The sequence below is a fragment of the Apteryx mantelli genome, chromosome Z (genome assembly GCF_036417845.1).
Source record: "Apteryx mantelli isolate bAptMan1 chromosome Z, bAptMan1.hap1, whole genome shotgun sequence".
Classification (NCBI taxonomy): Eukaryota; Metazoa; Chordata; class Aves; order Apterygiformes; family Apterygidae; genus Apteryx; species Apteryx mantelli.
In genome coordinates this window covers 75,343,874-75,360,478 of record NC_090020.1, presented here as the reverse complement: position 1 = coordinate 75,360,478, position 16,605 = coordinate 75,343,874, and the positions used below count along the sequence as shown (strand labels likewise).

At 41.6% G+C, this 16,605-nt stretch overlaps 1 protein-coding gene across 2 annotated transcripts in view; it reads right to left on the bottom strand.

Moving 5' to 3' along the window:
• The window catches only part of CCBE1 (collagen and calcium binding EGF domains 1), a 112,015-nt gene extending 95,622 nt beyond the window's left edge, over positions 1 to 16,393 (bottom strand). For both annotated transcript variants that reach the window (XR_010886978.1, XM_067316254.1), the window contains exons 1-2: positions 16,290 to 16,393; positions 16,090 to 16,170 (exon numbers count right to left, since the gene is read on the bottom strand). Coding sequence is in view for 1 of the 2 variants with exons in the window: in XM_067316254.1 (XP_067172355.1) it covers positions 16,090 to 16,170; positions 16,290 to 16,384 (176 nt within the window). In the remaining variant the exon portion in view is untranslated. The remainder of the gene's footprint in view (positions 1 to 16,089; positions 16,171 to 16,289) is intronic.
• Between the last annotated feature and the right edge of the window lie 212 nt (positions 16,394 to 16,605).

The following is a 16,605-nucleotide window of genomic DNA, read 5'->3' as shown; positions in this document are numbered from 1 at the left end:
CTCAGTTCCTCTCTGAATTCTAAGAATAAGTCTTCCCCTTATTTATTCAAGTTAACTGGCCTGGCCACCATGCTTTTCAGATTGGGGGTTTTGTGGAGGCTCACCCTGCATATTCACATTTTCAGCTCTGCGTTCCCCAATACAGAAATTATCTTCCAAGTTTGGCATTTCCATAGCCCTTTCCCTAACTGCCAAATTTCCTGGCTGAGTTTTTCCAGCAGCCTTGTCCAAGCTGACTTGGTGGCCACTTCTGAGCCACATCACTTCTCTGATGACTCCATGAATCCTTCCCCAGCAGGTCTTCCCACCCCAAACATCTGTCTGCCCACCCAGAGATCCTCCCCATCTGCTCTGCAGGGCTTCTGGGCTTACACGCTGAGATGGTCTGGCGTGATCATTGTATAAACAGGAATATAACTAAAAGACTTTTCTGAAATAAACTGAGTGGAAGAGGGTTAATTTTCTGATGAAAACCTGTGCATCTTTCCCTATAAGATCAGATCTATTTCTTTAATTTTTTCTCTGACTCGCCTTATTGTATCATGTCACCTAATACAATATGAAAACCTGTGAAAGGACTGTGTAATCCTACAGTGCTCTGATGCTGGTGGCTGCTTCTCCTTTCTGGACATATCCGATTCCTGCTTTGACAGACTTGCACATTCTCCCACTTCTGATAAGACTGAGATGTTTTCCACTTCTAAACTTACTTTCAGCACTGTTGAATAAAGTTAAAATATATGCGAACAAATAAAAAAGGAAAACTTTGAGGCAACTTTGCAGTTTTCTGTACAGAAATGCAAAAGAGCTATAAGTAGTTTTTCCTTCTTTCCAGAAAGGAAAAATGCAGCCCAATGACCAAAAATACTGCTGTGAATCTTGGATAAATAACAAGGGAAAGAGAGAGTCTGTTCTACCTCTGCATTTGGAGGTAGTGCACATAACCCAAAATTCAGTGTATTTTCTGTTGTCTGGAGTTCAAGGATATTGATAAATGCAGGAGGATGCAAAGAATAACTGTGAGAATGATCTGAGGGTTGGAGAACATGCTTCAGGTGGGGGAATCCAAAGGATCATCCTAGCTGGCTTGTCAAAGATATTTAATACAGCCTTGATCATATTCTAAATGAGATTTGTAAATCATTTTTTTCCACATCAGTAAGGTGTGAAGTGCTACCACACATAGGAACTGGCTGCTACTTTTCTAGTCCTATATTCCACGTAGCCTCTACTTAAGCACAGATGCTCGGATGATACACAAGCATCTAACTCACACTGAAATCAATGTCGTTAAGCATCTAAACCGCTTTGATTATCTGTGCCTTGGTGCATCACAGGGCTGAGACTAAATTTACACTGATCTTGAAAACCCAGGGCTATAGATACGAAGGACTGCTTACAATTGGCAGTGAAGATGCACCAGTCCATTGAAGGTTTTCAACATTTTGTAAAATTGCACATCTTTTATTTATTTATTTATTTATGAAGAGCCCCGAACTGCTGACTATCCAAATGCATTATGCAAGAATCAAGCTGTTTTTTAAAATCCTGCATTACCCACAACCAAAAATAACTTTAAAACTCTATGTTGAGACAAAAAAAAGTGCTAAAAAAACAGAACTTAATTGTTCATACGCAACAACTGCTGAGTTAGATCATTCCTTCTAAAACAAAATCAAATTACTTCATCCTGAAGGGAACTGGGAGCCATTTCACAAGAGCTGAATTCCGGGGGCTAAATCCCATTTTCACCATTCATTTAAAGCAGCATAAATCTAGGGAAGCTCAACCAAAGTCAGTGGAGCTACATCCAATTTGCACTGGTGCCGCAAAACAGATCTTGACTCTAGCTAGCTTTTTAGTTCACAGGCACTAGAAAACAAGCAAGAGGTATTCTTGCTGTCTTGGCTAAGGAAGTAATTTGTTCGGCATTTTTATGTGTATGGGCTGTCATATCATAAACCAAATTTCCATTAAAGGAATCCATGTTTTGCCCCTACAGACATCTAAGACATTGTCAGAGCTTTCCTAACTTTGACAGTTAAGATCCTAAATTTATAAATAATTTTCTTTTGTCATGATTTTCAGCTATATGCTGTAAGAGGAAAAATTAAGGGCTGTATGGCTAATCCTTTGTCTAAACATTGGCCTTACAATGGGAATGACTAGCCATCCAACTGTAGCCTATGAACTACCTAGAAGCATTTAACTGAACAGTACATTAAGGAAAATTTACTTTTTAAGGAGAAAATTTCCCAAAAGATTTTGTAAGCAAAAATAATAAAAGCTTACTATAAATGATGAAAAAAGCAGCAGATGTTTGGGTCTCAAAGTCTTTTAGAGATAATGCATTTAGTCTGAGTAAAGCAGCTAAATAAGCTGCCATGTTCTGTGCGCCTGTTGTTATTTTTACAGCTGCTAGCAAATAATTGTGTTGCTTTTGCTTGTAAAACTCATGCTTCAGTAAAAAGGAGTGCCAAAAGAAATTATTATCTCCAAGACACTAATGGTTACGCTTTGCAAAGATATCATGAAAGGTTTAGGGGAGGAAATAAATGTGAATGCCTTCCAGTTAAGAGGCAAAAGATATAAAGGCATCTTCATAGGCAATCATCTTTATTCTGTATCTAGTAATAAGGAAAAACTTGAAATTACTTAAAGTCCGGAATTTAGCAATTTTTAAAAGACAAAAATATTTCTAACAGAATTTAACTCCTATTTCTGTGTATTGATCAGGTACCTGCTCTTCCAAAGAAGCCTTCGTCATGAACAGACTTAATTCATTCTATATAAATGGACTTAGGCACTGCAGTTATCTTAGAAAACAAAGAGTAAAGTAGCTTTTCCTTCAGTTTTGAGATCCAGCAGCAGCAAAGTCATTTTCACATTTGACTTGCTCTTCCAGGCCCACGTTTTGGATGACTTTGCTTCTCTTAGTCATAATTACAAAGCAGCTTGGGATGACTAAGGATTTATGTTCCAGTTCATACCCACAGCAGCCCCAGTTAGTTAGCAGGGGAACTCAGGGTTAAAGCATTTGATTAGGACTGCTTCCGAAACTCATGTTTCTCAGGCATTTCCCACAAATACCAATCATGTGTATCTCATGAGCATGACACTGTACAGACTTTTCCATTTCTTTTGCAGGGGTTTGCAACCTTTTCCATATATATATATCCCATTGTAATAGGCAGGATATAGAATCTTTTAAGGAAGTTAATCTTCTTGCAACTGAGACTAGATTTTGGTAATAAACACTTGGGGTAATTTTTCATTCTCTGAGCCATTGTACTTCCAAGAGTCAAGATCGAGATGGCATTTAATGGAAGGACTGCTACATTTGTTTTGATTCTTTCTTCCAAAAGAGAAGCCCTACAGAGCAAAGCACCAAATTCTACAATATGGAATATAGCCAGGGTCTTCAGTCCGAATATACAATTAAGAGGAATGTGAACACAGGAAAATTCCCTCTTTATTTCTATTCTGAAGATATATTTGTCATGCATTAAGTCTTTGTCAAGTCCTTAAGGAGAATTTCTTGGACCAATTTTCTTTTCATTGGAACAGCTTATAACTGTAGTGGCTCTAAGGTCAATGGAAATGTTTGAAGTCTCTTTTTCCTGGTACTTAAAAATACCCAGCAGTACATATTGCGAATGAGGATGTGTAAATAAATATATGTGTATGGGTTAGCCATTCTTTCTCCTGACTACTTGTTTTCTGCTTCTTTTTTTTCACTCCACCACAGCTATTTTCATTGGATTTTTTCCAGTGACGTACCATTAACTTATTCCCACTGTGGAAATACTCTGGATATTTTTGCAACATAAGAAAACATCACAGAAATCTAATTTGTCTCTTGGTGGAGATGAAAAACTATACTTAAAAAAGGAAGCATTTTTTCTTCTTATCTCAAACAGTAGCAGTTTGTTGAATTGGAATGACAGTAAATCACCATAAGTAAACAAAGTCTAGCAAGTTATTTGAAGACTCAGTTTACAGGGACCTTGTTTGCTATAACAGGAACACTACACCTTCAAGGTAAGTTATCAATTTATTTTTTCTGTGAAGCAACAATAAATATTTTTTTCCTCCATTTTATAGGTGAGGAACTAGCCGATACCAATATCCCATAGTAAACCTTAGCAGGTAAATGAAGACAGAATTCGGCATGACATGGCTTATTGAGGAGCACAGAAATTTAGCCCAAGATCTCAAACTACAGCTCAGCTCCTTCAAGTCCATCCTACAATTAAACAATATTGCTTCCCAAGATCACTGTGCTGCCTCCACTGATGTAAATCCGGAAGGGCACCATAGGGACCCCTTCCAGGCGTGCTTAATAAAACCGCTACTCAAATATGGGTCAGTGTGAGGACAAGAAACAGCACAGACAAGACTCTGGCCAACAAACTCAGCTTGAAAAGTCAAGCAGAGAACTTGCTTCATTGGTAAGATGCATTCAATTTGCTTTGACCACTTTTCGTGCTTTTTTTTCATGGAATGTTAAGAAAAATTATGGGGGAATTCCAAAACCGAAGCAATTTGGCCTAAGCCCAAATGAAGCGAGTACAGCTATGGAAGTGCAGACCTCTGCAAATCTGTTCTTACAGCATCATAAGTGACTATTCAAGGGACCAAAAAAAAAGCAATCCTTTAACACAGGTGAGCTTCTAAAAAAAATCAAGAAGAGGCCAATCCTGCAAACATACTTTAAATATATTCATACATTCTTTCTTTAGAAAACGTTTTGTGAGGACAGCCTCTTTACTAAAGTTACATCCCAGTGAAATTCTGCTTTCTCTACAAGAAGTTTTAAAACTAAGAGGAAAGAGCAAGTGTTAACTTGGCTTAAAAGATAACTCATTCCCTCTCTCCCCCCTAACTGTATAGAGAGCTTACAGAGACCGGACTCCTAAAGCAGACTTGTAAAAGATAGGTCCAAAAACTGGGGAGTGCGATGTCCCCTCCTTCCCTCCACCACCACTAATTTAGTGGGTTTGGTCCAGAAGAAGGAAATGTGGTGAAGTAAAAGGCAAGAGTGGGCAGGGAAACCCTTTCAGAAGCAACACTTTAAATATCTTCTAACTGTTTTGCTATTGCACAAGCTGGAAGTCAAGTAGGACGAGTTAGAAGAAAACTGTGTACCACGTTATCCATTTTTACCTATATTCCATTTTTTAATTTCCTTATTGTAAAATCAGAAAAGCTTGAAATGAGAATTTTTCCAAATTTTTCCATGAAAATCCCCAAGAGAGAAAAACACTCCATTTTTCATAGCACTTCTCATCTATCAATTTTCAAATTTAAAGTAGTTTCACCAACTGTTCTCTGAATATACTTTTTATGGCCTCTGGTGAGTAGAAACTCTAGTGGAGTAGAAGTATATCTGCTTCAGAAGAAAAAAAAAAAACCTACTGAGCAATTTTATCAAGATATATTATCCATCAAAACAGCAATGTTTCTACATCTACCTGAGCATTATGTACTATTTTCCATATAACCCACATATTATGTAGCACATCGAGAAGTCAACATTGAAGGCACCACCGAAGTCACAGTCTGAGACAACACGTACCCTTTCTGGCCCATCGTGGAGACAAACAGCCTGGCCATGCTTGGGATTGTCTTGCTGCTAATTGCCAAGCAGCCAGCAGAGATCAGCCCAGACTGCAGAGGTGTGTGGTTGCTACTGCACCTTTCTCCTGCCTTGGAAAGCCGCAGTTAAAAGCATGTATCCCCTGGTAGGATCAAGCGTTCACAAAACAGTAGCACTATTGATGCTTGGTCTCGGTCACTCTCTGCTTCTGAATCACTAAGATCTACCAAAGACCCTCATCCCCATTTTCATCCAGTTTTTCCCCTTCCCAGAAATACTATATATTAGAAAGATAAAATAATTTTCCCTTCAGCTATTTTTGTTTGAATTATAACTCATTTCAACTCTCAGAGGCAATAAGCTTCAAACTAAGGGCTTTATCAGAATTTCAGAGCGCAATATTTAAGAAACAATACCGCTTTCTTTGCTGTAGCTATGATAATAAACTCTATAATGAAAACTGGGTATGATAATAACATCTTGTTGAATAGGCAAGATGTCAGATTTACAATATATTAAATGTGTTGAATGTGATCATAAAGATATTAACATTCCACTGAGACATCAGAGCTCTGAGCAGAGAGTTTACAGTGAAATAACGCATCTAATAAAGTCACTTTCTCTCTCTTATGAAAAGAATTCTCAGCATACTCAGCTTTTTGGGGTACCTTCACAAATTTTTTAATTGTGAGCTTTTTCCCATTATTCATAAAATATTCCAATATACTTAATGTATTTCTTCAGCCATTTTGCATCTTCACCATCTAACTTTTTGGACTTATGTGCCTTGTTATGGAGAACTAGGTTGTCAACCTTCACCCTCGAGGGGAGGGTAATGAGACTATAAAGCCGACACGAACACTGCTGTTTCACACTGGAAGCTATGCACCAACAATTTCTCCATAGAAAGACTATTGTTCTTTATACACTTGCTAGTCCACATGAATATTGTCTTATACTACTTCAAGCTCTCTATCTAATGTAACTTGCCTTTGACTTATAATAAGCCTATTCATTCTCTAAGAACAACCCTTTTAAAAATTCAGATTATTACTTTGATTTTGCCTTTCTTACCCACTTAAAACATTGTGTATTTATGTCTTTATGTGCATTTGTGTCTTTAACTCACAGACTATTTGAAAAGGAAAGAGGAAAAATTCTGACTGATGTGCATTCACTACTGAATGGCTGCTAATATTAATACAGGGATATATAGTCAGTGTGTATTTCACCTTATTTAAATTCCAGTACAAATCATCAGTTAAAATGGATGCGGTTGAAATTTAGATTAAAAAAAAAAACCTCACAGTACATGTTTTTAATAACTGGATGCAACTTAAATGCTTTATGGACTCGTACTTCACTTTTTGAACCAGAATCAACAATGAAATCAACACAACTTGATGGAAAACACTCTTTAAGCAAGAAGGATTTTCCAAACACAACTAAGCTCCGAGATTACTGTCTGCAGCTAAAATTGTTTTTCCCTTCGATTGTTAAACAGAACTACCCTCGAGGAGATTCAAATGAGCTGCTCGCTTTTCCTATGCCCATGAGGAACTGAGTGCGCCCTGTATGGATTCTGCTCTCCATTGTTTTTGCTTATAATTGGAACAACACAGAAGAAAAGCCAAAGTATAGCAATCGAATGACATTTGCTACCGTTAGTTTATAAAACAAGTCACCATTAGTTTGCAGACTGAAACCAAGGAACAGAAAATGGACAACAGAGGGAAAAGTAATTCTAAGCACAACGCTGGGGAAAGTTTTTATTGTAAATTCATTTCCATGGGCTGCAGGCCCAACTCTTAGTGAGTGTGAATTTTAAAGGTGGGATCATTGGAGTGACCCATAAACCATCTGTAAGAGACATAAGCAATGTGAGTGTAGGTCACCAGAGCCGACCTTCTCCCTGCCATTGACTTAATGCAAAATGAGCTCAGTGCAGTCCTCTGACCCCAACAGCTCCAGCCAAAAAGACACTAGCATCGAACACTCAGCAGTGATTCACATATTCAGAGAAAAGTCTCCTCAGGACTCAGGGTACAGTGCTGGAACCAAAAACAAAACAAAAAAAAACCCCTCAAGGTTGTGAGTACCCAGCACAGTCTCAGTGGAAAAAAAATCACACATGCCCGAAGCTACCAACACTGCACAACAGCAAGTGCAACCCGAAGCAACATATACCAGGTAAAGTCTCTCTGCATGCCTGTAAATCAACAGAACAGGGCATGCAGAGTGAGCCCAGCACATCTGCTTTGTGTGATCTGGTTGCACACGCACAGTAACTGCTCCCCCAAACACCCAACAGCCCGGGCAAAAAAGGACACCAGCACAGCAAAAGTCTCAGAAAACCTGTCCCCCACATGCTTTTCCTACTGGACAACAGCTTTCACAGCAGCATATGGACAATCCCATGTTATCTGGGATTTCTAGCAAGCCTCATCTATTTTTCCAAGTGTAAGTCAAATATTTCACCTAAACTACTTCTCAATAAGTTTGTGGTATCACAATGAGTGAAGGCAAGCTGAACTGGGCAAAGACTGAGCAGGCAATTTAAAAACCTGCCCATAACATGTTCTCCCTGCCCTCACGTACCCCCTCGCTTCACTGCAGGGAAAAGATATTTTCCAACCTGAGTGAAGGAAGAAGGGAAGAGGCCGTCAAGGGCAAATGCAGCAGTTCCCGTAGCTTAGCTTGGAGTCCGGTTGGGAGAACAAGCGTCTTCCCTGGTGTGTGCTTGTTTGTTTATTTGTTTTGGGCTGATGTTTCGTTTGCCTGGGTTCTACTTAAATAGACAAAATCCAGAAACATTTAAATTTCAATTGTTTGGGAAGTCGTCACCCCCCTTCTATAACCTGCCCTATTTAGGTGAAAACACCAGCTAGATAGAATTTTTCTCTTTTGGTGTCTTTAGTCATCTTCTGCCTGTTCTAGGCCCTTTTTCTTTCCCTTTTGTTTCGTGTTGCTCCATGTCTTTATCCTTTCATTCCTCACTTTTCCGTCTTGTCTGTTTTGACTGCAGTCAGTACAGAGCAATCCAGCTCAACGGCTCTCTATCACAACAGCAGCAGTAATACAAGCATTAATAATGTCATGCTGTTAGCAAGAGGCACGGCAATCACTTTTTTTAAGGACAAAGCACCCGACCTTAGGGAGCATATACAATACTTAGTGTAATTACAAAAGTCATATTCCCTTTGGCAGCCTATTTTTATTACATATTTTGTATCAACCACGGGAGGCCCTGGGGCTACTATTTTGTTTGTCTGGAGTCTCTCTGCACCAGATGAAATGCCCTGGAAAGTCAGTTCATATTTAACCCTATATTCTGTAGATGAAAACCATAATGCAATGCACCTGGATTTCATTATCGATCAAACCACCGAGGAGGGCACTTATCATAGAGCTCATGGCTGCCAATTTTAAAATTCTCCAAAGTGCTTTGATGTGAACATCAAAAACTTCCGGACTACATGAACAACTATTTGCCATACCTCATCCTTTAATTGTAGTAATTTCTAACTCAGTTCGCCACTCAAGGTAATTATGCAACGTTCTGAAAGATCATTAATTACACTGGTTCATTTGGGGGCAAACCGTCCGTACTGCACACTAAATCCACGGCACCACCGCATTTTGCTGCATGAGGCTATTCTCAAGCCATTAAAATCTATATTAAAATCTATATAATAATCTATATTATATCTCTGTTTATATGATCTCAGCTGAGCTAGGTGTCCCTAACCTCACTGAAATTTAGTAAGAATCAAGATCCTTAGCCTTAGGATCGAAGGCAGCAAAGTGACCCAGAAAGTCATGGCCACATGAACGCTATATGGAAACCTGCAGAAAAGATGTGTGTGGCTTCAGTGTTGCACTTAACTGACAGATATCCACATTATAACTCAGGAACTGAAAGTAATCTGGTTCCTTGGCAATCACAGCAAAGGCAGTCAAATCAAACTAAGCACTGACCAGATTTAGAGCCGTGATGTCTAGAAGTGCTACTTTCAAAGCAATAGTAAGAAAAAAATTAGAGGAATTAGGAAATAGAGAGAGAAATGTTTTACCATCATTGTAGTATACTCCTTTTTGTGAGCAAGTGATATACCAAGGCTAAATTTTATTTATTCATAGGTACAAAATTCTACCTGTGATGGCAACTTATAGTAAGAGTTTTTTCATTCTATAACCAGACAACAAAAAATTTTGAACTAGGAGAACACTTATGTTTGTTCTTGCATGTGTTAATAAACATTAGGCCAGTGAGCTTGTTCAGAACTGGTATCAGCGGGATTCTGCAAACAGCCCACCTTCCCTGTACCTGCCCCATCGCAGAGGTGCTCAACAACTATTTTTCATGACGATGGTTTGATACAGAGTTCAAAAGGCCCAATATTGCATGTATATTACAGGCTTCTGTACGGGACGAATAGGTTCGTATACTAAGTTCTGACGCTCCTTGTTTTCAGTCCGATCGCTAAGTAACGTTGCTGTACCTCTTTTTAGTGGCATTGACGCAGGCATGTTACAGATGCTGATGCTGCTTTGAGGGATCCACAGGCTTAGCAGCTCATGGCCCTTCACCATTAAATTCCGTGCAAAGGAAGAATTATTAGTTTGTGGAAACATAAAGAAACTCTCTTGGCAGCTGTGAAATTACAGCTGTTGTGTGTGTTTACTTTTCTAAAACCAAAACAGAATACAAAATCTTATCCTCTCTTAAATTTTCAGCAAAACCCCACCATGCAGTACATTGCTCTGCAAGATAACTGGAGATTAAGTTCTCCTTTGCTCTAATCAGATAAATTTCTTGTTTACAAATGTTATATTATGATGTCAGTCGGGGTTCTTTCAACTCTATTAAAAATAAAATGATCAGCAAAACTTTGGATAGGGAAGACAACAGCATCAATAAAAGAAATCTCTAAAATGAAAAGTCTGGAGTTGACATTGTGTCATCTTTTCTTACGCCAGCTGAAAGCTCCAAAATTGTATACAAATATATATATATATATATATATATATATATAAATTTTTTTTTTTTTTTTACAGTTGGAAAGCTCTGCAACATGCTCTTTGAGTATCTGGGAACCAAGAACTGAGTATGGTCCCCAAGGGCATATTAGTGAAAGTGCTGCTCTTTGTGAAACAGCTACACTCTAACTTGCAATTACTTTTATCTTTTAAGAATGTGCAAAATGATACAGTCTATAAAAACAATAGTCTCCACCAGCAATATCAGGATTCAATAGAGTAAAAAGAAATCCTTTTTGAGGCATGTGATCTCTGGTTAGCATCAGAATTAAGTAGGGTATATGTATACATATATTATCGTCTGTGATGCATTTGAATTGTCTTTTTGTTATGAAGTGTAATGTAAACTTTCATGGCAAAATTAAAAACCTGAAGTGTAGTGAAGGCCTCTGTAAAATACTTCTGGCTGCTGATTTTCAGATGGAGAAGCTGACAATCTACTTTTGAAACGACATTTTCACCCTATTCCAAACACCTTTTGCTTGGGAAATTCTGCAAAAAGATATTGATCAAGTTTTTGAGCCAAGATTTGAACCCCAGAACACAACCTTTATTTGCATATGTAACGGTCTTATCTCTACAAAGATTTTATCACAGTTAAGGACGGTTCTGCCAAACACCCTTACTCTAAACCACCTGTGATCTGTTGGTCCCTGCTGGCCCTGCAGAAGGCACGAGCAGGAATGGCTTCAGCTGTTATACGCGTATAGTTATGTATCATCAGTCCCTTGAGGACCTCGCGCCCTTCACTTTCAGAGAGCGCTCACCATGATCTCACTGAGAAAGCTGGATAACTTTTCTCCCCAGGTGAATAAAAAAAAGGTTCTGTTTAGGCAACTCAATATTATTTGCTAGTTGAGAAGAAATTAGACGAATAGTTTAGGTCAAATAAAAATAAAAAAAAAAAACCTCTTTGCCCACTAAGACAGTAGCCAGAGTATTCATGCGGGATGCGCAGATCCAGGTTCCAATGTTCATCATCTGCCTGATTCAGAGCAAGGATCACTCAAGCATGATGGGCACTGTCCCTTTCTGCATGCTGGTTTTATTAATCAGCCCTTTACTCTTATCAAAAATCCCTCGAAAGGAGCAAAATTATTTATTTCAAGTCACCTTACAGCAATATTTATTGATCTAGTGCACAAAGGGATCTACATAATGCGGGGACACAAACATTCTCATTTTCCCATCTGTTTCATGCTTGAATCTCCCTATGACTTGTGCCCGATAAACAGCTTCCTACTAGCAACTGTTTCTGTTAAGCCTGCACATTGTCATTCAGAAACGTACTCACTATAATTAATATCCATCCTCTCATTGATTTCTAACTTAATATAAGATTTATCTCTCCCAACACACAGCAGTTCATTGTGTGATCGGGTTTTGCCAGCATTTAAAAAAAGTGAGCAACACCAATAATTAAATTTTAGGCTGCTTCCTGACTTAATTATACCAGATTACATTACAGACTCAGCCTGCTGAACTTGGAAGCGACATAACCCCTGCCGTACCGGGATGGGAACGCGGACCGGGCCAGGGGTTGCCTGTTCCAGCCACTGCTTTTTCTCACGGAAACACCCACGGTCATCGTCGAGCAGACGGACACAGCTCGGGCAGTCCTGTATCACCTTGCTACACACCACAGAAGCAGCGTACTGTTGTAGTGTTTACAGTGAAAATTAATGAAATGCCAATCTGCAATGTAGAAGGGCTGCTGCTAAGATGTACAAAAATAAATTATTAAATACGAGCCATGTAACCCACACGGAAGCACTGAAGAAAACTTCAGCAACATTTGCCTAATTTAACATGCCAACAAACTGTTCAAAAGTCTATTTGAAGGAGTTAAGCAGGTTAACATGACTTTCAAACAGCTGAGAGGGCAGAAACGCATAATTGGGGCCTCATGGTCTCTTGCACGCTGCCCAGATTTCATCTATTTCAGCTGGAATTTTGCATACAGCGACAATTCAAAATCTTACAAGACTGTTACAGTCTTAAATCCCCAGGGCTCATTCCCTGTACCTACACGATGTGGCCATTAGTACAGGATACTTTACGCACTTTTACATACAAGAGTTTAAATAAGATTTGCGTTAAAAAGATACTGTACAAGCTCCAACTTCTTTTTTGCATCTGTTCCTCTGTATTCTTATGAAAATAAATACAGAGGACATCTAAAAAAATACAAATCAAACCAAGCCAAGGGCCAGACTGCACACATTCAAAAAGGAAAAATACATCTAATTATGTACAAGGTTGCTATGACCACAGGGAAAAATGCCAATATATTCTCAGTGCTTGGCCCTGCTTTTGGCTTGGCCCTGCTTTTGGCTCATCTTTATTTATGAGTAAATCTGCTAAAAAAAATTTTCAAGAAATATTTTTTTGTTATGAAGAGATGCTATTTTTATTGAAGTGTTCTGCAAACATGCTGATTTTCATAAAAAAAACAGCAGGAGGGAAAAAAGGATGAAATTGTCTTCCAGAATTTATGTTTTGGAAAATCTATTTTGTTTAGGAATTTTGATATCAGACATCAAATATATTCCTTTTTTATTTGCATACTGGCACAGTGTATCAGTAGTAGCAGTGCGTATTGCCCTATGCCTGGCACGTTATGATGTGTAAAGTTTGTGTCAAATTGTTTCCCTTCTGCACAAAAAGACAGTTTGGCCTAGAAAATAAATTAGATGTGTATGCTAATACTAAATAGCAGTTGACATTAGCTATCTTTTAAAACCATCTCTAACAATGTATTTCAAGTACTATATTATGTATAACTATTGTCATCATGAAATAGTGCAAAAAACAGACTAGGAAAATAAAAGAAGAAAATTTTGTAAGAGTAATTATGAGAATACTGAAATTAAGTTTCTCAGGAAACTAAAGTGAAAATTTTCCAAAACCACAGTCCTTTTGGGTTTCCTTTCCATCCAAAGTTTCAAAACATTTGCCGTCATTCCAGACTTGAAAACTGGATCTCGAAGTACCTGAATGTCCTACGAAGCACAACCCGCCTCGAGATGCCGCAGGCTTAGACAACAATTGCACGCGCTTCCTGCAACCTTGTTACTAATGAAACTCATCCACGTCAGCCTAGAAATATCAATGAATCTTAAATGCAGATGTGTCCTGCAGTGGTTACGCTCACGTGTCTGCTGGAGGCACACCTGGCTACCAGGAGCACTTGGGATACTCTTCACCTTCAGCCTCGTCACGACAGGTGGCTGCTGCTGGTCCCTGCCAGAGCGTCACGGACCTCAGAGGGGTGAGTTTAGCAGCACAGACACGTTCTCTGTGCAAAATCAGCACCCGACGAGCCTGATGAGCCGCGTACCGTCATTGCAGAGCTGCTGCCCCATGCCAGTGGTGCTCCTCACCCCAGCCTTAGCTGCCTGCTCTCACGAAGGCACCGCAAGTCTCATGGCATGCTTTGACTTGGGTCCCTAGCCCTTGAAAACATGCTATTACGTGGAAATGGATTTTGTCTTTTTAAATCAAGACAGTCCTAGCAGTCATATTTATAGACGAAATTTGAAAACATCACCCCAAAAACGCTGACCTAGAAGGCAATCTCCTGATTTGGAGACCCTAATTTGCAGTCTGGGATGGTTAATGCTGCTTCGGACCAGGGAGAGGGGAGAGTCGGGAAGGAGGAAAGGCTCAGCAGAACCAGAGCCCAAAGGTCAGCAGTACCTCAGCAAGGATGAAAGAAAGTACAAGGGGGACTTGGCAGCTGGACACATTCCTGCTTTCTTTGCACGGTGACCCACAGCAGCCAGCAGAGCCTGCAAAGTCTTCATCCATTACACACAAAGCAGAAGCACTTTGCTAGGACAGACCTGGGGACATGCAGCAGTGAGGACATAACCAGCAGGAAGGCCACATGTGCACTGTCTTTGTGCGGCTCCTTCCACTCCTGTCCTCCCACCTTTCTCCTCCAGTAACTCTTCGCTTTCCCTCAAAGCAGCCTCGTCCACCCCCACACCCGGCTCCCGAACCAGAGATGGGCTGGGGGGTTCCCCCAAGAGCACCCCTTCCCTCCAGGCCTTACACGCTGCCTCTCTCCAAAGCATGCTGAGTGCTCCTGCACACTACATAGCTGCCTAAAACCTGCCTCACCTTCACAAGGCAAGCAGAGAGAGAGCAGGATTTAGCAGAGAGGGTGAGGGAAGCCAGGAAGGTCTCTAGTTCCCATGTAGTCCTTCATAGGGCACATAAGGATGCCGCCCCTGCTGAGAACCAGATAGCACATTTGGCTGTAGCTGCCCAGCTACCAGAATGGGTGAATGAGCCCCGGGTGTGTGAGTGAGGCAGCACCCTACTGCACCGTGTTTTCAGATTGCTCAATATTTATGCCAAGCAGAAAATGCAGCAGATAGAAACCAAAAGTTTCACTGATTGGGGGGGGGGGGAATAAAAAGAAGAGGAAAAAAAAGGACCAGCCTTTAAGTGTCTCTCATCTAAGACCAGTTTTTAAATGTCTCTCATTTGTCGATTTCTGTAACACTTTTCATGAGCATCGATGTGCTTTATCACATTTTTGATATACGCAGTGGCTTCACACACATGCTTGCATGCATACACACACAGCACACAGCTGCTTCCACAAGGTAACCTCTCCCAAGGAGCAACTATCATAGATTAAACATGTCTTTTGGGGATGGGAATAATCAGAGCACATCAGTAAATTGATATGTGTGTGCTTGTTCTTTGTGTACATTTCTCAAAAAGCACATCTACTCTCAAGTGTTCTGGGACATTTGTCACCATTAAAACAGTTTTAAAATTCTTCTGAAAACAGATGATATTTCTCAAATACACAGCTGAAAAATGAAAACTCAGGGTTGGATTCATCTGTCTTAGTTTGAGAGGCCTATGCTGAAGTCTCCCTCCAAGCTGGTTGCTGAAGAAGTTATTCATTCTGAGGGCATGATTCATCCACCTTAAAGTAAATGTCTTCAGGGTAGGATGAATCCAGTTGATGTCACTGATTATACCGTAACTGGTGCAGCTGCAGCCCTGATGCACTCCTAGACGTATCCATCCAGGTCAGAGGAAGCCTCTCTCAGGGACCGTATCGATAACTGACAGCTCAAATGAGGCAACCCACGAACGAACACATCCTCTCCAGTGATGCCTTTGTCGAGGTGACATTTGCAGCCCAGTCACTAAAACCTTTCCCTCGGGCAAAAGCCTCCAGGAGATGCCCGCAGCGTTGCCGCACGCCGCGAGGGTCGGGAAAGGCAACGCCGGGGCAGGCGGCCGCAGCCCTCCGCGGGGCAGGGCAGAGGCAGATGGCAGCAGACGGCCCCAGCCGCCGCCGCCGCAAACTCGCATGTCCCCCCTCGCCCCGCGCGCAGCGCCCGGCCGCTGCCGCCGGGAGCCGCGGACACGCGTGTCCCCCCCGCACCGCCTTCCCAGCCCTCCGCGCCCGCGGCGCTCACCTGAAGCAGGTGGTGAGCTCGCCCGTGGGCTTCAGGCAGGGGTACCGGGTGGTGGCGATTTTGTTCTCCGAGCAAACCTCCCTGCGAGAGGGCAAAACAGAAAAAAGGAAGAAAGAAAGAAAGAAAAAGGTGGTGGTGGGTGGGGGGAACGCGCAGGAAAGCGGGAGCTGGTGGGAGGGCAGGGGCGGCGGGGGACCCACCTGTCGCCGTCCTGGGGCTCCTCCCGGTAGGTCCAGGCGTGCCCCAGCGCCAGGAGCAGCAGGAGCGGGGCCAGGCTGCGGGCCGGCCGCCCCATCGGGCCGCCTCTCCCCTGCGCGCCGCGCCGGCTCTGCCCGCCCCGGCCGGCGGCGGGGCTGCGCCGGCCGCCGCTCCTCCCGCCCGGCGCGGGGCCGCCCCCCGCCGCCGCCAGATGTGCCCGCGGGGAGGGGCCGCGCCCGCCCAGATGCGCCGGCAGATGTGGCCCCGCGCGGCGGGCACGCGGGAGAGCGGCGGGACGCGTCCCGGGAGAGGCGGGCG